At 40.5% G+C, this 24,387-nt stretch overlaps 1 protein-coding gene across 6 annotated transcripts in view; it reads right to left on the reverse strand.

Annotated features, from left to right (window-relative positions):
* The window catches only part of scn8ab (sodium channel, voltage gated, type VIII, alpha subunit b), a 90,727-nt gene extending 68,113 nt beyond the window's left edge, over positions 1-22,614 (reverse strand). For 4 of the 6 annotated variants that reach the window (XM_035386892.1, XM_035386896.1, XM_035386897.1 and 1 more), the window contains exons 1-2: positions 22,474-22,614; positions 8,246-8,588 (exon numbers count right to left, since the gene is read on the reverse strand). In XM_035386892.1, the coding sequence (XP_035242783.1) occupies positions 8,246-8,530 (285 nt within the window). In that variant the 5' untranslated portion in view covers positions 8,531-8,588; positions 22,474-22,614. Of the gene's footprint in view, positions 1-8,245; positions 8,589-21,513; positions 21,712-22,473 lie in introns of those variants that run through there. The other 2 variants (XM_035386894.1, XM_035386893.1) reach the window with 2 other exon arrangements.
* Positions 22,615-24,387: the final 1,773 nt, after the last annotated feature.

Genomic DNA, 24,387 nt, shown 5'->3' on the forward strand with positions numbered 1-24,387 from the left:
TTTTGTCAAAATCGTTTTAAAACACTGGGTAAAAAATGTACCTCTCCTTTCAGAAGATATTTTCTGCACTGTGTTGTACTAATAACAATAATATTTTCTTCAAGATGTGAGAATACAAGAGAAAGCACTGATAGGGAATTACTGATGTCCAACTAACCAAACACACTGACATTAGACATAAAAATTATTTCAAATCTTGCAAGAGCCTGGCTGTGTGTGGAAACCAACGGAACATTAGAATATCTATGGTTATCTAGTGCAAGAAGGGCAGAGCTTTAAAAATGACTCCACTGCTTAGCAAAGCTATATGATACCATGACGATGCACGAACCATAGCAAGAAAAAATGCTGGCATAGCTATCCTTAATTTAAATCAATGTACCACTCTCGGAGAAAAGAAAGTAATAAAATAAAGCGATAGAATATCGTCTTATCGAAACTGCGATACGACAACGGTCAAATTTCACGTCCGACACAAATCTACGCAAAAAAATGTGAGATATACAAACATGCTTTTTTTTGCCAATTAGGTACGTTCCCGTGTGAGAAATAAGGTGGGCAGAGACGGCCCTCCTCTTCAGGCTCGGCCCGCGTTTGTGGGACGGCCTGAGTCGCATCGCTATGCTGAGAAGGGATCCATTTTCCTTCGGTTGCACAAAATGTCCCGGGCCGGGCCGTGCCCCCATCCCCCACTGCCCCGAACGGGGGAGGATGCTGTGTCATCAGAGAAGGCTCCTCAGACAGTACATTAAAGCATGGCTCCACTCCTGAAACGTGGCTCCTCTCCAGCGCATTGTGCTGCAGAGCCAGAAAAATGCGATAAAAAAAAAAAGGAAAAAAAAAGAAAGAAAGCCCGACCGAAGGGAGGAGCCGTTTCACCAACGTGGGCACGCCCACCAGCCACACCCCATTCCTAAAAAAAAAAAAAAAAAAAAAGAAGCACCCCTATGATGCGGTCGTCGCTAACGTTTCTACACCTGCTTCTTGTCGCGGTGGAATACTGCGTAGCCAATGGGGGGGCCTGACTGTGATTCGGCGATTTACTCAACCAGGGTCTGGACTCCCAGGTGTTCAGGCGAGGATACGGGGTCCCGCGCGTGCTGGAGGACGCTGCGCACGGAGAGCGAGCGGGGGGGTGGGGGCGGAGCTGGCAGGGGGGTGGGGGGGACGGAGGAACCCGATACAGGCAAGGTGACAGACTTGGCTCCAGAACCGCCCGGAGCAAACTGGGTCCTTTGGCAGCTGGGGATCAATGGGGGGTGGCAGAACCCGTCCGAGGCAACCCGTCCTCCCGTCCTCCCCCCCCCCCCAAACTGCGCCAACGCGACAGGCCGGCCGTTTGTAAACCACTCAGAGCGGGAAAACGAGGAACGGGAAATGAATGACTCCCCCCCCCCCCCCCCCCCCCCGTTATCGCTCTCCTCCCTCCGAGGATGCTTCCTGACCACGCCCCTACATCCATCCGCACTGATCATAGCACAGTCAACCTGCTGCAGGATTAACATACTGTCCAGTAAGAGAAGCATGCTAATGTGGGAGCCATATGCATATGCGAACACACACACACACACACACACACACACACAGACACACACTCGCGCACACACACACACACACATGCTCACACACCCTCACACACACACACACACACACACATACACACACATGCTCATACATTCACACACACACACACATGCTCACACGCTCACACACGCTCACACACACACCACACACACACACACACACACACAAACACATGCACACACACTCACAAAACGCACTCTGGCACAGAAAGCTCCTGATGCCTTGCACTGTGCAATGCAGCTTTTTCAAGCTTTAATTGTTCCAGACAGTTAAAAATGCTCAGGCGGTCTCACCGCCCGCCCCCGCCCGTCCCAGAGGGGGATATGAGAATTGCAACGCTGCATTCTAGCTACCCCGCCCCCCCCCCCCCGATGCATGACTGCCATAATCAAGTTTCACTGCTGCTGCAAGCTCACACAAAGGGGAAGGAGTGGCCCACGAAAGAAGCGAGGGGTACCACAAAACGACCCGAGAGCACGGGCTGAAATAAAAATACAAAAATAAAGGAGGAAAGGATTATTCTGACGGAGAGGGAATCGGGAGAGTGGGAAATGGAAAGAGAACGGGAGAAAGATGGACGCTGTCACAGTCCTGACAGAGGAAAGGGATGCAGAACAAAAAGGCCCACCCAGGTCACATGTCTATGCGTGCGTGGGTTCCCCTCCAGGGCCCTTTCACCAACCAATCCCCTGCGCTACATTTTCCTTTGAAAAACTAGCCCGTAATATGTCCACACAATCATGGGTCGGTTTGCTCATACACACATGAATTTTCACACACATAACACACACGCACTCTCACATACGCATTCATACGCACACAGACGCACACACCTGCACGTGTATACACTCACTTATATTCGTATGCATGCACTCACACTCACACACACAAAAACACAGACACACAAAGTTTCCTCTGTCAGGCAGTAAAATACATCTCAAAAAAAAGTTTTTAACGTGCAAAAATTTCAAATGTAAAAAAAGTTACTCAACGCATAAAAAGCACAGTCTATAAGCCGTTAATTAAAACTTGCAAAATCGAGACCTGCCTTTAAAAGTACTGATATCAAATGAGGCCATGTCACAACAAACTATCTTGTCTATCTTAGCTCAGACAAACGAAGCTATATTCCAAAGCAATGCTACATGTTTCCTAAATTATTTCATGTAACTTGTCATTTATTGCCAATAATATCATGCTTGCTATAGCCTATAATGCAAATAAAATCTATAGCTACTGTATGTTCATTGTTTATGTTTATTATGCTGACATCATGTTTTTTTCTTTTCAACCTGTGCTTGATACACGATGCCCTGCACTCTCCCTACTTTTCAACGCTCTTGTCCTCTCCACTACTCAAATGCCAGGCAGCGTGCGTACATGTATTTGGAGGGAGGGGCTTTTGAGGAAGAGCTGGGTGGAACATTTTTTCCTCAAAATCTGGCTATCTCTTGCTTGTTTCTCCAAACTTACATACTGAAGAAGGCAGCTAGTTAGCCGCCCAGTCTGCCATTTGTTCCATATGGCAGTGGTCGCTAGCTAGCTACATTTCAGTAACATTAATTTCATTCTTCATTTTAACTGAACTGAGAAGTTAGTAAACTAGCTAGCCATGAAGCCATTTTGCGTGTTCAATATATGCTTGCAAAGACTATGCCAATTGAACCAATAAATAATTTGTAAATGTTTCAACTTATAGGTTAAACATGTTTTCCATATATCTCTTATATATATATATACTGTTCATTTTTGCTTGCAACCCTTAATTCCTTTTGCTGCTTTCAATGAAGTAAACGATGAGGCACACCTGTCAATGAACATACATTTTACTGTTGCTTTTCATAAAGAAATGTCTTAAACATCAGCAGATGAGCCCCCTAAAACATCATCAGGTATCAGCATCAAGAGATTCTCTGTACCAAATGTATCTGTGCCCGCAAAGGCAAGGATTCTATTATCCCTTAACTCTCCATGACTTACAAATAAATACAAATTAAATGTTTTTTTTTCTTCACAAACACAGTTTGGCCAGTTAATACTGGTGATTACTTAACTCCAAACAGTTTTTTGAAGAAAAAAAGACTTGACAAATGTTGACTGAATCCTGGTTTATCTCTTCAGACACTCATAATTAGATTTCTTATCCTTTTTTTGTTGCAACACACTAAATTGGGTGAGAAGTGGAGGTGCAATGACGTGAAATGTGAAAACAAATGTGGTAGAAATCAGCCCCGAGAAACGTGGAGCTGCCCAGAACATTAAGGTGTCATGCTGAGTCTTTCGGTGTTCAATATCTGAGCAGCTGAGTCAGTGAATTTGTGAAAGAGAGAGAGAGTGAGACAGACTGTCACATGACAACCTTAAATGGGGAGGGGCAGTCTGTAACATGACAACCTTAATGGGGGGGGGGGGCAGTTTGTAACATGACAACCTTTATGAGGGAGGGGGGAGACAGTCTGTCACATGACAACCTTCATGAGGGAGGAAGGTCGGTCAGTCTGTCACATGACCTTTATGAGGGAGGGGGGCAGTTTGTCACATGACCTTTATAAAATAGGGAGTTGGGACAGTGTCACATGACCTTCATGAGGAAAGGACGGGGAAGTCTGTCACACGACAACCTTTAGTATGAAGGAGGTGAAATACTGCCAGCTTGAAGACAAAAGGTTGAGTGGCATGAAATGACATGTTTGATGGCCCTTGTGTTAATGTTGAGCAGTTCTCATCCTGTAGCCACTTTAATGTTGTCATTTATAACAGGCATTCAATCAAAGACTCAAGCCTACAATGTAGGCTACTACAACACGGGCCAAATCTAACTTCTAAAAATTAGCACACAGTAACCCTGTTTCTAACAATTTTCTGTTAAAGGCAAAACGCATGTTCTTTCCGTGATGGACAAAACTGATAAAATGCAACAGTCTATCAATGCGCACTGATTTGTTAACTTCAAGTACTTGTTACTGTCATTACATTTACACATTATTTCAATAATTTTCCACTGCTGTGCATGAGATCTACTGGTTAATCCAATAAACTAATTTGTTTTAAAAATTCTGTGAATTCTGCCTCTTTTTTCAACTTTGCTGTGACTGCTCTGTGACTTTAGACAATACTTTTTTTCTGTGACAAACACCCAGGCTTAATTATTGTGTGGCTGCTTAATGTGTACCGTTTAATTATTTCTTGCTCGAGGAGAAAGGCATTTTTGTACGTTGAAAATGTGTTTTTTGTTGAGATATCACAGAGTGCCCTCAATTTTTGCGAAAAATACACATTTTTTTCTTAATTTGGCTCTGTACTCCACAATTTTACATTTGTGATCAAATAATTCACATGTGCTTAAGTGCATATTCTCAGCTTTTCATTCTGGTTTCACCATGTAGAAATTACAGTACTGTTAATACATAGTCCCCCCATTGCAGGCCACCATAATGTTTGGGACAAATGGCTGTAATAGTGTTTCGGATTAGTCAGGTGGGTCAAATTGTGCAAGTATGACAGCTTTCAGTGTCTAGACTTTATTCTAGGCTTTTGAGTGCCTTAGGAGTCTGTTACTCATGTTTTTCAATATGAGGACCACAGCTCTGTCAATGAAAGTCAATGAAGCCATTATGAAGCTGAGAAAAACAGTCAAGCCAAACCTTAAGCTTACCAAAATCAACTGTCTGAAACATCATTTACAGGAAAGAGCACTGGTGAGCTCAGTAATCGCAAAGGGTCTGGTAGGCCAAAAAAGACCTCTACAGTAAGTGTTGACCGAAGAATTCCCACCATAACGAGAGAAAAACATAAGAAAAATGCATATCGGTGACTACTGTGCACAGAAGACTTCATGAACGGAACAACAGAGTCTACACTGGAAGATGCAAACCACTAGTTAGCTGCAAAACAGGATGGCCAGGTTACAGTTTGCTAAGTAGTACCTAAAAGAGCCTCCATTACTTATGAAAAAAGTATTGAGGACAGATAAGACTAAAATTCATTTGTATCAGGGTGATGGCAAGGAACTGCCCAAGATTCAAAGTAAACCATCTCACCTTTGAAACATAGTGTTATGGTTTGGGCATGTGCGACTGTCACAGGTACTAGCTCACTTGTCTTCATTGATGATACGACTGCAGACAGCAGCAGCAGAATTAATTTTGAAGTGTACAGGAACATCTTATCTGCACAAGTTCAAGCAAATGCTGCCAAACTCATTGGATGGTGCTTCATCTTATAGAAAGTCAATGATCACAAACATACTGCTAAAGCAACTTCACTGGTCAAGTCAATCACTTGATCTGGATCCAACTGAACAAGAATTTCATATCCTGAAGAGAAAACTTAAGGCAACTAGCTCCCAAAACAAGCAGGAGCAAAAGATGGCTACAGTACAGGTCTAGTCGAGCATCGCCAGAGAAGATACTCAGTGCCCATGAAACTTCAAGCAGTCATTGCATGCAAAGGATATGCGACAAAATAATACTATATATATATATATATATATATATATATATATATATATATATATATATATATATGCTGTAATTTCTACACGGTGAAACCAAAATTTATGAAAGTACCTGTGACATTCGGTCCGCCAGAGAGGCGGATTGGTCTCGGCTGTGCTGGCTGGTGGAGAGCAGCGCACCTTTAAGCACCTGGGCTGCTTATCTAACGCAACCCAGGTGCGTGTGCTCTCTCCACCAGCCAGCTCAGCTGAGACCAATCCGCCTCTCAGGTGGACTGAATGCTACAGTACCCTTCAATAAAAGCTGAGAATCTGCACTTTAACCACATGGGAATCGTTTAATTTCAAATCCAATACAATATGAGGCCAAATTAAGAAAAAATATGCCTTTATCCCAAACATTATGGAGGACACTGTATATGTGTGTGTGTGTATACCTCAACAGACATTAAAAATGCCTACTTAAGATCAATTAACACTTGAGATGGATTATCACTTATTGATTCAGGAGCTGCAAATACTGATGAAAGCCAGTGTGGCCTACACATGGGGGGGGGGGGGGGGGGGGCGGGGGGGTATGGCCTACACATGGGGGGGGGGGGGGTGACCTACACATGGGGGGGCATGGCCTACACATGGGGGAGGATTCGGGTTAGAGTGGAATGCAAACCAGCTTGGCCGACATCGGGGGAACACAGAACTTCTTACTTCCTGCTTGGCATAAGTGCTGCCTTTGACACAACGGAATACCATATTCTCTTTCACACGTAAATTAAATAATAATAAAAAATAAAAACAAAATAAATAGTTAAAAAATCAGTTGGGTCTCACTGGACAGACTCTTAAATCTTATGTTTCTGATCAGTTTGTAGGGTAAATAATGGGTCATCTGAGTGCTCGTGTGTAAGCTATGGAGTACCACAAAGATGTATACTGGGTCTCTTCCTCTTTTCTCTGTATGTGCTACCCCTGGGAGACATTATAAGCAGACATGGAGTTAACTACCGCTGCTATTCAGATAGCTGCACAACTCTGTCAACACCCATATCCGTTAAACAAAGTTGGCCAACTTGCCAAACTAGCGACCTGTCTATGACTGAAGATAGAGACTGAAAGTACTGGATAACCCAAAATGTCCTATTATTGGATCATTATTAGCAGTAGACCCCAAGAATCCAAGAGATAGGTTCTTACATTTTTCTATAAATTTACATAGCTTCATTGTCACAGCTAATACAGTTGTTAAAAACCTTGGTGTGACTAGGGCATCACATCTCTCCTTTCAGGTCTACATAAAAAAACGTCCCAAAAGCAGTTCACCCAAAAATAAAATTGCAATAAAAAAGCAATATTTTTGCTTACTTGAAGTGCTGTCTGTCTGGATAGTTTCGCTAAGAGTCAATGAGTTTTGCAGATAACCACTAATGTTTTTTTTTTTTTCCGCAGTTTAAGGCCTGATCATGCTCAATTTGATCATTTCTCATTTTTCTGTACAGGACCTTTGTGACAGTGTCTCCGTCAAAGTGCAATTCAAATAAAACTGAATTGAAATTAATACAGGAGGCACTGATATGCCCTAATGCAGCACCCTCTCTTACATACGCTATCTTCCCATGGTCTTCATTCAAAGTGAAGTTGTGGTTTACGGGCACCTTAATTCAGTGTGTACCCAGAAACATCACAACGACTCATAAACAGGTTATAAACTGTGGTTATAAACTAATGACCTCACATGGTTCAACCCACGGCAGACTCCTCACAACCTTCCAAAACACACGCCCAACATGGCCGCACGTTCCCTCGTCGAACTGGTTTTCCTGCCCTCTACCCACAAACCCCGTGACAGGTACCTCTGGCCAAATGTGCCCCCGCTCCTGTGGAGGGAAGTCGGCAGTTGCTTCTGATTTGCAGTGACGACATAAGCATACATACATTGTGTTTTATACACCACTATGCAACATGGTTGATAGTGAGTGGGAAAATGGGGTAGGTAGGTTAAATGTAGGGCTTTTCAGGGTGTATAGAGAGAGCCACCCCCCTCTAATTCCCCCCCCTCCGAGAGGGTCCTGCTGCTCCCATCCTTGCTGGTTAGAGGAAGAACGAGGCTGTAAAGTTCTGCTGGCTTTTGGGCTGCAGGCGGGGGCTCTGCTCTGTGGGGGTAGAGGAAAGAGGAAGGGAGAGGCGGGGTTCAGGGGCATCACTCACTTTCTCATTTAAATAGTAAGGGTCCATATCCTCCAGCGGCACCGCCACCAGGCCCTTGGGAATGTCCCCGTAGATGAAGGGCAGGCTCCGGCCGGCCTCCAGGTCGGAGTTGGGCTTGGCCTTGTTGTCCTCATCCTCGTCCCGGTGGCTGCTGTCGGACTTGGGCCGCTGCTTCTTCTTGTTCTTCTTATCCTCGGCGATGCGCTTCTCAATGTTGGCCAGAGATTCTGGGGTGAACTTCTTGAAGCTGTCAGGTCCTGGCGGTGCGATAAGGGGAGCGGCCATGTTTTCATCCTGCAGCAGCTATTCCTTTAGTTAAGTGCCATCCAGGACAGCCCAGCTTCTGAGGAGAGGAGGGGAGAGGAGGGGAGAGGAGAGGAGGAGAGGAGAAGAGAGGAGAGAAGAGGAGAGGTTGTATTAGACAAGTTACAAACATGCCTGCTTTATGGAGCTGAATCACAGTGACGCTGTCCTCGACGAAGCCTGTTTTTATTTCCTTCATCATAATGGAATATATATTGAATCCATTACATGGATTGTAATATACAGCAAAAAATTTTAAATTTTTAAAAGAATTTATAAAATGTGTTGCAAAAAATGTGAACAACAATTAAAATGGTATACGCATAGTTTGCTTTGCAGGATATGCATGCTATGTATATGATGTCTTGATCAAAATTGATTCTGTACGTGATTGCATAACATATATTGGCATATATAACATACACGGACATTCAGATATACATACATGCTGTGACAGCACTCAAGGGAACAGCTAAAGGTTCATAGACCCCACTGTCATTCCTAGCACAGCAGATATGAATCTGACTTCTTTTGATAAAGATAAAGTCCTGCACATGTTGTACATGAGCACCATGATCGCTTTCATTGGGGAAAGTTTCAGGAGAAAGACCTGAACTGAACGGATAAAGAGATTCTCCCATTCGCGCTGAGCCACAGCGGTTTCATGTATGCCTGTGGAACATTCTAGCTCCACCAGGAAAGCAGCTTCAGTGAGCAGACATGCAGGAGCAAAAATGGAGGGCAAGCTGGCATTAAAGCCTTCATATGCCCACCCACGCAAAAGCACACAAACACACACGAACGCACAGAAAGGAATGTATATATGAGCATCTTAAGTGTTAATTGTAACTACTGTGTGTGTATATCGATACAGTGCAGTCCATAATTTTTGTTGTTTTGGCCAGTGCTCCAGCAAATTTGGATTTAAAATGAATATGAGGTTAAGGTGACTCTCAGCTTCAATTTGAGGTCATTTACATTCATATCAGATGATCCTTGTAGGAATTACAGCCCTTTTTATACACAGTCCACCAATTTTAGGGGAGCAAAACTAATTGGACAATTGGCTGCTCAGCTGTTCCATGGCCAGCTGTGTGTCTTTGGGTCCTTAGTTCATGCTTAATAAAGACAATAAAAGGTCTACAGTTGATTCTTGGTGTGGAATTTGCATCTAGAGTCTATTGCTGTTGAACATGATGGCCAAGTAAGTGTCATTGCCAGTAAAGCAGGCCATCATACGGTTGAAAAATCTTAATAAATCGATCAGAGACATAGCCAAAACATTGGGTGTGTCAAAATCAACTGTTTTATAAATCGATAAGCAGCAGGAATGCACTGGTGAGTTCAGCAATAGCTAATGACCTGGTGGACCACGGAAGACCATGGTAGTGCATGACCGAAGTACTTTCAATTGTGAAGAAAGATCCCCCTTACACTGTGGAATAGATCAAGAACACTCTCCAGTTTGTAGTCACAGATAGGTCAAAGACTTGCATAAGAAACTACACCAGCAGAACCTTAGAGGGTTCACCACAAGCCACTGGTAAGGCCCAAGAACAGAATGGCCAGTTTAGAGTTTGCTAAGATTTAAAAAAAAATAAAATAAAACTATATTCTGGTACAAACTCTTATGGACAGATGAGTATTAACCTGTACCAAAGTGATGGAAAGAGAAAAGTGTGGAGAAAGAAAGGAACAGCTCATGATCCATAGCACCCCCCTCATTTCTGAAACATGGTGGAGGTAGTGTTATGGCCTGGACATAGCAGGCTGCCACTGGAACTGGCTCATTGATGATAGGACTGCGGGAGGAATTCTGAAGTGTACAGAAACATCTTATCCACTCAAATTCACCCGAATGCCTCAAAAATCATTGGACGCCACTTCACCTTGCAGCAGGACCCAAAACACACTGCAACCAATGAGTTTTTCAGCACCAAAAAGTGTAATGTTCTTGCCTAGTAAAGTCAGTTACCTGTCCTGCGTTTCACTTGCTTAAAATATTTTACTGCCACAGTTGTTTTTTCTGAGTCTGTTTGACAAAAAATAAAAATAGTCTTCTAAACAGTGAGTTAGCTGGCTAGGTAAGTTAGGTAGCGAATGCACACTTATCCAATATATAGTGTGATCACATATTGTACAAGCTACATTATACACCATAGCACAAATGCCTAGCATTTATTTTTCCCCCACAGCTGGTCGCTAGCTTCAGCTACAGAACAGTTAATAATACACCATTTGTGGTTAATCTAATGCAAAATTGTTAGGTTAACTAGTCATTAGAGATATAAGTTATGTAAGTGAACAGTGCTATGATATACAGCCTACATAACATTACCAGTTAGCTAATGTTAATGATGTCCATGCAGTATACTGATGCATATTCAGAACTATCAAATAACCATTTATCCATCTGCTGTGCGCCCAGCAGACAATTACGTTATAATTCCGAATGTAGCTGCCTCTTAAAACAACTAAGATCTTGTTTTGCTGTTTTTATTTTAACTCGTGATAAAGACGCAAGATGCACTGTGACATGCTGGAAGGTGAAAACTACAGAAATAATTTACAGTGTAGAAGACAATGTCTTCCCAACTTTCCACAACTTTAGCTAGCAGGGATGAAACTGTACACAGTGTGGATAGTGCTCCCACCTTTGTGACTCTGACATCTGGGAAACGGAAAAACAGTTAAATTTGAACACCACTAACACGGCCCACAAACACAATCCTACTCAATTCTATTTTATTTGTATAGCACTTTCAACAGAGAAGATACTGTCACAGATCCTTTATAGAAAAAGGAAATAGGAAAAAAATAGCCAAGACCACCCTGAACCCCCCAAAAAATTCAGCAAGGTAAAACTGAAAAACAAAACTAAAACAGTGGCTAGCAAAATCTTCCAGTAGGAAGAAATCTCTGGAAGAACCCAGACATAGAGGGGGAGTCAATTCTACATTGATATGCCTGGTGTCAATAGCTAAGAATTAGCAGAATGGTAGTAGACAAGTAACAGGGAATCAGAGCGATTTCACAGAGTGGTTTAGCAGATTATAACCTCAGGTATTAAACTAGCAGGTAAAACAGAAATTCCAAGCACAGAAATATACATTAATATTCAGATATGGAGGGGCAAGGCCATGCAGCTAGACCTCCAGGTTCACCATGGCTTGGGCTTGAACCAGGAGAAAGCTGGGACTGGATCAGGCTGTGAACTCAGTGGGACAGATGACCCAAGGAGGAGAACAGAGATGAAACTGGATTAGGAACTAGATAATCACCATGTCAAGTACTGCACGAGCAGAGGTGCGATTGTGAAATGTAAAAGCCTTCGGATGCTCTGCAAAGGCAGCATATCTAAAATTTGTAGGGTGCACAAACGTGAGAGCGATCTAGGATGGACAACACCCCAAAACAGCACAGAGCAGCACACCTAAGCATTCAAATCCCAATCACATCTTTACTAATAGGGCTGACTAAAAAGTCCTGCCCTGCCTCTTGCAGATGTGGAAAGTCCAGGGGTCAGAAAGTAAAGGTCCTCTGATGCACTTCTTGCATCCATGAACTCAGTCAGCTGATTTCACTAATTAGTTCTGCCTCCTGGCTGAAGAACTGTGCCAATAACCAGGTGAATGGAACAAAATACAGGGGAGGACTTTTACTTTCTGAACCTGGATTCTCTACCTCTGTTCTCTTGATTCAGTTTTTAAAGGAAAATTTATTTGTTGTGTAATGAAAAAATGGCAAGAAAGCAAAGGATTAGGTGGGTAGATTTCACCAACATCAATGCCAAAACTTCAAAACAAAATTTAAAATATGACTATGATAATGTACCATTTTGCGTAAAATAGTCACAACACAGGTGTAACATAGTCATTTGCATTTTCAAAGAGGAGGTTAAAGTAACCTGATACCTCAACTTTGTCATAACTTCCAGCTAGTTGAGAAAGAAATTCAGCTAATTCACAAATAAAGCCAGAGTATGAACTGGAAATTAGGAAATTAATTGTTATTAGGAAAATAGGCTGAGAAATGGAAAAGAAGCCGTCTTTACCAGTATCTGACTAGAGCAAATCATGACTAGAACTTCACAATAATCTAATTTATACTTTGATTTTTAAGTGGAGCAAAGAGAGCAGACTTTGGTGACTTTTTTTAGACAGACGAGAATTTTTACTATAGAAGTACCCAGAAAAGGAGGACTCGTTTAAATCAAAATTCTCTTCCACTTGAAGCCAATTTTCAGTAAATAATAATACAGCAAGATTTTATCTCTAATCTCCATAAAAAGTTAATTGACCATTAACTACTCATCTTATATTTATAAATCCAAATTTCAGAGTAGTATCATAACAGAAAGAAGAAGCAATATGTCCTTTTTGATACTAATTAAACTGTGGCAAATGCCACGGCAACAAGGCTGAAAGTTCAAAGTTAATTTGGTAACTGGCCTCAACAGAGGTAAGCCTAGTTAACGGCTTTTCGAGGAGTTAACAGACATTTGTGTGGAACAAAATGGCTGCCGCCTGGCCTTAGCTCTGCTGAGTCATTTACGAGAATTCAGACTACGAGCTCTGGTACTGGATAGCAGAGCACTGCACCGCCAGGCCTTCCCCCAGAAAGTGTCACAACTGTCTATGAAGCCCTCGTTCCTTGCTGTACGCTGCGTGGATAACCAGCGATTTAGCTAGGATAATGAGCTGTAGATTTCAATACTTCTCCAAATCAGGTAGGAAATTGGACTGTGCTGGTATTTGGTTTTACTGGTTACCACCGTAACAAATGGCCACAATATATGTTCTAAACAGGCTATTGTTAACGTTATAAAATAATATATATTTTTCATTCATTTGTGTAAGCTGATTTTACTTTATGTATTCAACTCATTTATATTGCCATGGGCTAAAACAAAATTTCCAATTGTTTATTAGTGAATATCAGCATGCCTGCGATGTGTTGATTTTTTTTTTTTGTTTAAAAATGGTTTATGCGTAGAGGACACTTAAACCAAAATATTCTTTAACTTCAACGTGCAGAATTAGTTTATATAATGGACGATCTTGTGTCTAAGCCAAGTGCCGCAGCATCAGTTTGGATGGATTCTGGTTTCATATCAAATGAAAGATGCGAGCCTCAAAATGTCGCTGAACTGATCTGTCACTCATGCCAGACAAAATGCTATCACTAATCAAGGGAACACCAGCACCGTTTTCATAGGTTAGGTTATTTGTAAACAATTTTATTGTTTTATACAGTCAGTTAAATATTGACTGAATCTAACTAAAACCTAGATTTTAGTTAGATTCCATTTAAAACACTTAGACCTTAAAAAGCAATGTTTGTGATGTTAAAAAATTATTTAAAAATTAATTCTCAAGTATTTGTTTGCTACGTATAAGAAGGCATGCTTGCTCCGAACTTCTTAACTCAAAATTATTCACTTTGTTTCTTCTTTTGTGTACTGTTACTGTTAAAAATGTATTTCAAATATTAGCTGCAGTTCAGTATTGATAAGCTATTAATGGCATACGTGTTTAAAAGTTCTTCTAAATGTCTGTAAATAGAAACATTTTTAATCTTGCGAGCCGTGTTTTTATGAACGCAAAGTGGTGCTTCTCTGAGTCAGGCTGACGTTTACTGCTCAGTGGGAACCATGGGCCTGTCTGTCTCTCTTTCTTCTCCTTCTTCTCTTTCGCTTCCGTCTCATCATGGCAGGCTAATTCTGCAGTGAACACCGGCCACTGCTAAATCCCACTTTTCATTTGTCAAAGAGTCTGGATACAAGCTGGCAAATCCAAAATCTTGCAAATCTCCGCCAGGCTAACATGTAGGCTACAGTTCTTAACAAATAAAATGACTACTATTGGCACAAGCGATATAACAAAACTTATTACACCCAGAACACATACGAGGGGGACAGGTGGGAGTGGACAGAGAAACATGATTACATGATTACTCACGTTTAGAACTTATCCGTATTAGGTATTCCAAATGATTGCTTGTTGGCTTCTGTCCGGAACTTTCATGTGAATAAATTTGGCAAGGTCAGGAATCCGCAATATAGAAGTATTCAGAGCTTGACTACTCGCATATTAAACAAAGATTATATAAAATTGTTATTTTTTGCTAAAACTAAGCAAGGGCATTCACAGAAAAGCACACCTTCAATTTAAGTTCAAGCAGGAAATAATAAGGGTGTACAAATGAGTGCAGGCCTATGGTCCTATAGTTTAGAAGGCATAAGACGGACAGCAAATATTGCATCAAAAGTAGGAAAGGACATCATCTGAAACAAATGAATGTGCATTCTCCAGCATAATCACTACATATGGCCAGTTTAACAGCCAGTGAAACTGAAAAATCTCTCCAATTTTCATCACCTGGAACAGACACGTTCCCCAAGAATGACTAGGTAGCTCCATATGAAAACATGTCTTGTGGGGAAGTTAATGCATGTATGCATGTACCAGGAGCTCTTGAGAATAGTAATGTAATTAAATGGGCATTATTTGCTGAAATAGATAAAAAGTTATTAAAATGATAATCATATTTTTTAATTCATAAACGCTGCTCTGCATTTTTTCAGAATTAAAAACACTAAACACACAGCTGTTGATAATAAAGCTAAGATACACGCAATATCAAAGCACGGTAAGGATATCTGACAACTTAAGCATGAAATACTAAGAAGTAAACTGTCTTAAGCTCATATTTAAAACTAACAGTTTGACAGTTCCTGATATCATTAGGCAATGCCTTAGTTTCCACCGACAATTAGACTGAGGCCTCGCTATGGCAGACAGTCAGATCTGTTCAGTGTCTTAAGTGTCACCTGCATGTGTCCTAGGTAGTGTGTCACACATTAGAAATGGTCTGTATCCAAATATCAAAAGGAAATGTACAGCTGTCAATCATCACGATGGGGGGTGTCACGGAGAAACAGAGCGCCATGGGAAAGCTTGGCACCATGGGAAAGCTAGGCTCTGCATGCAAAACTGACCACACTGACCGCAGGGGAGGCAAATATCCATTCATTCACTTTGCAAAGTTCACTAAGAGGCCTGTAAACATTGCAGGCCTCAACAAATAAGGAAGTTTCGTATTGGATTGCCATACAATGAAATAAACTCAATTTCCCATTTCCAAAATCGAACAACAATAAAAAGACCTATTTCAGTCAAAACAACCCAGATGTAGCCGGTGCAGTATTAGACAAAACACTGCCCTTGTGCACAGGGTTTGAGCCTTAACTTACTTACCCTGAAAACTGTGAATTGCATTGTGGGAAGGATCCAGTGAATAAGCAAGTCAGATGACTGGATGACCTTAAAATTAACAACAGAGCATTTGGGGGAGAGCCCACAGAAGACTAGAAATTAAGAGAAACAGAGTCCAGTCTGGACATGGAGGGGATCCGAAACGGACAATGAGAATGGTGCACATACACCTGGCACAGAAACAACATTTTCCTCTAATGAGCTCATGTTTAATCCGTTAGAGTTAAATGAACTCTAAACATTCACACTGAACGTTTAGCTCTGCAGAATGCAGCCAGCATACCCCTGCAGCCTTTCACCAGCCCTCGAGACACACAGCTGGAATATCGCTTCCATTTTAAATGCTGAGACAGAGGAATTGGAGGAGGAGAACCAGCGAAGCTGCACTGCCACAGAAGAGCCCGACCTCTTCCCTGGTAATAACCCGACTAATATTCCACCCTACACAGAGCCCGGCCTCTTCCCTGGTAATAACCCGACTAATATTCCACCCTACACAGAGCCCGGCCTCTTCCCTGGTAATAACCCGACTAATATTCCACCCTACACAGAGCCCGACCTCTTCCCTGGTAATAACCCGACTAATATTCCACCCTACACAGAGCCCGGCCTCTTCCCTGGTAATAACCCGACTAATATTCCACCCTACACAGAGCCCGTCCTCTTCCCTGGTTAACCTGACTAATATTCCACCCTACACAGAGCCCGTCCTCTTCCCTGGTTAACCTGACTAATATTCCACCCTACACAGAGCCCAACCTCTTCCCTGGTTAACTTGACTAATATTCCACCCTCCGAACACATTCTCCCCTTTTCCTTAAACCTCCCTGCCATAACACTAGGTTGGCTAATATGGCTAAAGATTAAACAAAAAGCTTTTTGTATCAAAGCTTAACTTTACAGCCCAATTTTCCAAGTGGAGTATACCATATTCTTTGAAATGTGGTGCATGCCAAGAGCCAGTGACATCTGGTCACATTACTATATAGATACATTTATTTTAGAAGAGTCTACAGCTAATGTCAGACTAAACCAGTGTGAACACATTGACTGTATGGTCTGATGTTATACACTGCATAAAGAACCTTTTTTAAAGATGCACTCCTTTATAGATATTATCATAGTATATTTGCTTGGCTATGACCATATACTCTATATTATTATTCATTTATTGTATATTGTGTCGTTTAGCTCTGTATTTGTCTGTGGATGAACCCCTGCCAAACCCCTTATAGAATAAGACAATATCAATAAAAATTGCTTTAAAGTAAAGGTGTATGTTAATACTGTCAGGTTTAAAATCTTTGAAACTGGGGACAGCAACCTCATCTCATAGCCTTTGCATCAATCAGCTGACATCTGATGCCGAGGATCTGTGGCCATTTTCCTGTAAAACTTAAAAAGCCAGTATTTTCATTTAAAGATCTAGATTTTTTGGATGTACTTGAAAATACTTTAAATGTTATCAGCCAGCTCATTTGAAGTACATACCAACACAACAGTCATATGGTTAATTTCACTCTGGTATATCATAACCCTCTTATATGGGGGCTTTAGGGTAGGACATATGAGGATATTTGAAATGAAATTTGGAAAGAAAACTCTTGAAGATGGAAATACTATTTTACGGAAGAATAAGAAAATACTTTTTTTCCCAAATACCATTTTAAAACTTCAAACAGAATCAATTATTTTAGGGTGCCTTATTTGAAACTATTCAAATAAACAGAAAAATTGTTTTAAAATACAAAAACTAACACGCCCATGTATCTGACCCAGGTTTGTCTATAGCAGTGGTTCCCAACCTCGATTCTGGGGTCCCCCTGTGCATAAGAGTTTTCATTCCAACCATGGTTGGAATACCCAAAATTTAACAAGCTGTTCATTTTTCTTAATTAGATTTTATGTCTAGAGAGATTATTTACCCTCTTAAGCCACATTATGTGAGAAATAGCTAAGCATTCCATGAAGAATAACAGTCTGAAATCCATGTTGTACAAATTATGCTATATTGGAAACAATTGTATAAATAGAGGCAACAAAGTTATTGAACTGATTCTCAAATTAAAGACTGAGATGAATCACCCGGCTTCTAACTGGTGAAAGTGAAACTAAAAATTTGGTAGATAATGATACATTCAAAGAAAATGCAAATGATAATGAGCCAAACCTCTACTGTTTCAACAAGTTTAAGTGAACTATTCTGAGCAAACTGAAACATGTGTAGAGCAACCTAATTAGTAGACTACCGATTCACCTAATTTGATCAGTTTAAAAATTTTGTCAATTTTGTTTATGCAACGGTTTACAATAGTATAGTATAATAGCATAGTAAACATAATGTGAAAGGATTTTTAGCCTTCGTGCCATCTATAGCTATTTCTGACACAATGGCTTAAGAGGATAAATAATTCCTCTAAACATGAAAAGCAACTAATTAAGAAAAATTAACAGCTTGTTAAAATTCTGGGATTACAACTCTGGTTGGAACAAAAACCAGAATACACAGTGGGTCCCCAGGACCAAGGTTGGGTACCACCGGTCTGGAGCTACAGGGATTGTTTGATTTTCTTTATGAAAGTTATCCATTGATGCGGCCAGATAGTGACAAAATTAAAGTTTACCTTTTTCAAGGGTAAATAGTTCCCTAAATGAGAATCAAATCCACAACCTCCTGCTTACGGTTTTTAACCGCTGAGTCACATTCTCTGAGTAAGACTACATAACTGTGCATTCAGCCACGCACACGAGTGAACATGCAAACAAGCAAAGCCGTAACAAAGGATAACATGACATCACACTTTAAGTTATAAATGGGCAGTACTTATTCATGAGCTGGGCTGCTGTAGGCCCTTAGACACACAGATCCAATGATGGCAGGAGACTAGCAGCAGTTTTGCTAATTTTGGTACAACAGCCCGGTTTCAAATTCTATGAAGAATGACGTACCGTGTTTGTATTCCAGGATTTTTCAGAGGTTACATTTAACAAAGAAAATTGTTTCAATGATACACTGACAGGTAAAATGACTAAAATCCAAACTTCTGAAAGTGTCGACAGCTGGTCACTGAAATATCAAACCTACACGCAATTGCTGTAGGTTTAAGGAAACCATTCTGAGAGACTGGAACGCCTGTTCTCGACAATATAATTGATCCAGATATTGACTGTAACAAAAACCAGCAACCCGAGGGGGTCCCCTAGCACCTCGTGTACATGCACCCAAGTCACTTTTAAGAAATCCCATTCACAAACTGAATTCAAAATAAGACAAACATTTTTAAACTATATTTCCTAGGTATCAAACAAACTGAAAAACTAGACAATACAGTATGTGTTCCACTACACAATGTGATTTAAATTTATATTAGGCTACACAATCATATGTCGATTAAATGCACTGCTTGAGTGTATGGACAAGAATTGCACAGACCAAGATTATAAGGAGAGAACCTACAACACATTATCACAGAGAACTTAACACACAACATTTAGTTATACATTACAAATGATAAATTAACAAATAACAACATGACATCAAATCTTCCCAAAAATAAATTTAGACATTGCAATGCTTGTCCAAACAATAATTATAAATCTCAAAGCCAAAGCAGTTCACAAACAGTGTGTGTATGTTTCTCCTTCAAATAAAATAATGTTGTCAAAAAAACCCCGACCTGATAGATACATGAAAACAATACACAGTAAATAAAATTCTTCCACGCAAGTCCGCAGTAAGATACAAGTTGCATGTCCTTTCTACAGTAACTCATCTCCCAAGCAGATCAACAGTCCGTCCAGGAATACCTGCTTGCGTTCCGAGAATGTTTGTAACAGTATAGGCCTACGGTATGTTCACAAATCAAATCTATATTAAACAAGTCCGTCTTTTCTATTCACCGTTAAATGGGCTACCCAGGACAAGACAGATCATTTTCCATTCCCTTTCTTTGTACAAACCTCTCTATCGATCTATAAACGATCGATTCTGCTTTTTTCCCCCTGATTTCAAACATTAATTCAGCAACGTCAGCAAGAACTCGATCAATAGTCAATAGCTGGTGATCATGCGGCTCCATCCTGTTCCACCAGTAGATTACGGATAGCCAGATATCATATGAAACTACGCCTCTGTCTGTTTTAATAGACTAAATAAATAAATAAATAAATAAAAATGTATTTATTTTTTTTAAATTAAAATAAATGCATAATCACGAGACCTAATTTGGCTGGCACATAGTGAAGTCTCATTCAATAAAAAAAATCTATTAAAAAATTATTAACATTACAAATATTTAAAACAAATTTTTGTTTAAAACTTGCAAGGTGACATATGTTTGAAATATGTTTGGAGAGTGCGTAAATACTGTTTTAATCCCCCCCACCCCCAAGTAATTTCAGAAACAAAAACTAAATAAAATATTTTCCGTAGACAGAACGGTAAATGCATGTGTATGGACAGAAAAATATGAAAAATAAAGGCTTCGGTTCGTAATGGAATTACCTAGACTACATTTTTTAACCAAGCGATTCGTCAGCGTGGAATTCGTCGAAATCTTTCAGATCACTGGCGCTGTCCGTTTCAGCACCACACAGAGTGAGCATCAGCAGACGTAGGTAAGCGAACACGCCAGATGTACTCCATGAAATAAATACACGCGCTGTAATATCTTACACGACCCCTTGTCCGGATAGCGTTCCAGAGAGAAACAGAATGCAGTTCTGACACCAGGGAGCCTTGGTCTCGAGACAGAGAGGAAGCGAGAGCATAAACGCATCTGAGGTCGATTATTTATGCAGGGAAAGCGGGGAAAGCAATGCAGCTGGATGAAGTAAACTGCAGGCTACGGACACAACTCCCAAACCCGTGCCTTAAACGATGCTGAGGGAATAACCGATTAAAAATCGAGTAGTTTCTTAAACACTTTAACCCTACTTACTGTACAGAGTTAAACATCCCAAAGCCCGAACCTGTCAGGATTCCAGGCACTTCCGCCAACGCGGAAGAACCGCAAACACGAAAGGACACCGAAGGCTGCGGCCCCGCAAGTTCTATAAACCCACCGATTATATTAATTAATTTATTTATTTATTCTCAAAACAGAACTCGGGTGTGCAGGAATTCTATACAGTCTAAAACTATTCATTTTTCCCACCTTATTTTCTTCTTTCTTCAACACGCGTTTACGTAATTAACGCACCGAGAAACATGCGGAGCGCAGAACTGCTTACTTACACGCGGATAGACAATCACATAAACTTGCTACCCCCCACAGAATTTACCACGAAACCATAGCCTACTATGTGCTTGTTAGCTCAGTTATACAATGCAGTGAATTGAGAATGCAGTGGTTATGCACGCACACAGCGTTAGTCATTGCTTGGCCCAAAAGGAAAAATAATCGACAAGCCTGAGTCAACGCAACAGTAGCCTACCTTGCTGTAAAATGCAGGGTAATAGGCTTGAGTTCTGATTATTACTGAAGTTTATATTCCCCAGTGTCCCGGATTATGGATATGCCCCTTTCGCCTTTCCACCTACCTACTCTTCACAGTTAAAAGAATACTCCGTTTTTCCCCCCAAAATCTCCAGAGAACATAAACTACTTCCATGCTCATACAACGAGATTATACATCTTTATAATACTGTACACTGTCAGTTAGTACATGGATATTTCTGCAGATTACCTACACACGTCTGCTCCGGTGTCGGCCACAGCCTTTCAGAAATACTGCAGTGAAGGATGCGAGCGTTAAAGGTTCTGTGTCCGGGACTGAGGAAATGAAAACTGCGCACAAACGCTCGCTCAGTTTTCTCAATGTTACCACTTAAAATTAGATTTTTAAAAAAAATAACTGTATTTAGCCAAACACCACTGGAGGGTATGTACCACACCCGCCAAGTATGCCTACATCCCGCATCTGCGTTTACGTCAAGTTCCAACTGTGACCCTTTAATAAAAACGTATATGTTTTAAATCTGTGGACGGGGGATGTCGGATGCGAGGGTGGCGGTCCAATTTCGCAATGCCACAACTGAAATTAACTGATATCATGCAATAAAATCTTAATGAGTACGGTGAGGAGGTGATTGAAGGGGGAGGGGTGATTGGTGGTTTTTTTTTTTGGAGGGGGGGGGGGGGGTATAGGGGAAACAAAATTACCACGTTACTGGTTTTGTGATGCAACACAGCATTATGTTGTCAAGCATCACACAGGTTATAATCTTTTCAAGTTGCCAACTGTTCTTTATGTTGTCATTTACATAAAAGTTTGATGTCATCATACCTGGCTGTCCCAAGGTACATTTACATTACACCGGATATTTCACATTTCAAGACATCCAAATTTCGTTCTGCCCAAAGTAAGGCCAACACCCAAATTGAAATTAATTTCAGTATTTTTCCAGAAACTACACATTCAAATTCTATATCCCGCGGACAAAATCACAAACTGTCTGTTTAGTGACATTTCAGATGCATACTGTATCAGCTTAAGCTCTGGCAATCAGCCTATTCACAATTGCAGGCAAAGGATGTTGGAGCGAAAACTGCTCTGCGGCATTAGTTTATATGTTGTAGACAAGCGCGAAAAGAAGTCTATTTGCTAAAAATCACCCGCCGAATAGAACAGAAGAGGACCACTTACTTTTTTAGTGTTAACAGAAATCCAGAAAGGCGTCGCTGAACTGCAGATGTCGAAAAGATTCAGGAGAAACTGCGGTTGTCGCCATATTGTTGCTGCTATCTTCCTTCCCAGTGCGTGCGGGTACCCTGCATAATTGATGACTCTCAGCAAAATGTTAGGGAGCGTCGTCAAATGCACGTTTAAAAACAGCAAGGGAACGTTGCCTTGTTAGTGAAGCAGTAGGAAAACGATTGCGACGATATTAACGCCAATAATTAATGCGACCTAGAATCATAAAGTTTACTTTACTGTGGACTGCACGTATGGCAACAATAGTAGAGACTGTGATATTTAGAATATCGAAGTCAAACCCATACCATCGAGAAGAGCATTGTCCACATGTCATCCAGTAAATCAAGACTCAAAGGGACAATGGAAGAAATGATTACAAATAAGATTCAGTCATAAAGAGGCTTTTAAAAAAAAAGTTATTTCAACGTTTTTATGTGGCTCTCTTCATCAATGGCAGTTAAAATGGCAACAGTGCACCCTTCCCAACATAGTGCCATATACTCGATGCAGTAAAACCTGAAATACTGTACCAGGATTATTTTAATTTGTGCAGCTAGGTGAAGACTCCTCTAACTTAACCAAAATATAAAATCCAGCATGGTTCAGTCTTGGCCCTTTTGTTGGCATTTAGAGGTTTTATCTATTAACCAAGGGTTAATGTCACTGCTATACAGATGATTCAGAAATATATGTAACACTGAAATCAGGTGCATAATTAAAGATCTCTTATTTCCTGCTCTTGAGCTGTGATACAATTGACATTAGTTCTAGTACTTAAAACTATAGTGATTAAAATATACAATTTTTCAAAGCAATATTACAATTTTGCTCCTAGTTTAGGAGCTCCAAATTGGTTATGAAAGATCTTTGTATTACAATGGTAAAACAAATAAAACCTGTCACAAATTGGCCCAGAAATTCTGATCAAACCTTCCCTTTCTTTACTAATGTACCAAAATGCTGCAGATTTAGCAAAAATGGTCATTGTTTTTTTTTTTTTTTTGTACTTCTAGATTGGACTACTGCAGAAGTGACAACGCCTCACGTCTGCAGTTTGACTGTTACTATAAATGATCTCTACCCACATCCTCTTTATATTTCTACGTCCAGCATTTCACAGTTTGTAACAGGCTATCCCCTGTCATGGCTGAGATGGAGTTACATCCAAGATTAGCCATATGTGGCAGACCAATCAAAAGGCAAGAAAAATCCCCCCATAACCAGGGTCATGACATAATGCGATCATTAGAGCATTCAAGAACCCAACTAAAGTTTTTTAATTGCCTAAATTTTCTCATACAGCAATCACTTCATCCACAGATGCATTCTGGGAATATTACGATTGGGTTAATTTACAGTCTCTAAATGTTTCATACTGGCAACATTATACTCCCAAACAATAGTGGAAATTTGAATGTAGAAACACAGTGAGCCTCATTCACGAAACATGCGTACAGTCTGATTTGACCGTTTACTGTGTTTAATAACGTCTCCACAAACATTTCTGCATTCGTTATTTTTTTTTCTTACCAGACTTTGTTCTTTGGTATGTTAAAAATCAAGTTCGGAGACAAATGTAAAGGCGCAATTGCAGAGAAGGTCTCTATTTAGAATGCTTTTTATTCATGAAAAGTCAATTTAAATGGTTACAGAACTCATATTAACAAGAAATGTTTAACGGTACAATTATTGGCCTAAATAGGCTATTGGTTTTAATTGCATTAACTAACCTATATGATTAACTTCGAATTTTGTTTAAACTTGTTTTCACACCTAATCTTATTTTTTGGTTTGTGGTAATTAAACGTGCTCCCAACAAGGTTATTCATTTCGTTCAGTGATGAGTGACTCATGGCGATAATG

This window comes from Anguilla anguilla, chromosome 13, assembly GCF_013347855.1.
Source record: "Anguilla anguilla isolate fAngAng1 chromosome 13, fAngAng1.pri, whole genome shotgun sequence".
Lineage (NCBI taxonomy): Eukaryota > Metazoa > Chordata > Actinopteri > Anguilliformes > Anguillidae > Anguilla > Anguilla anguilla.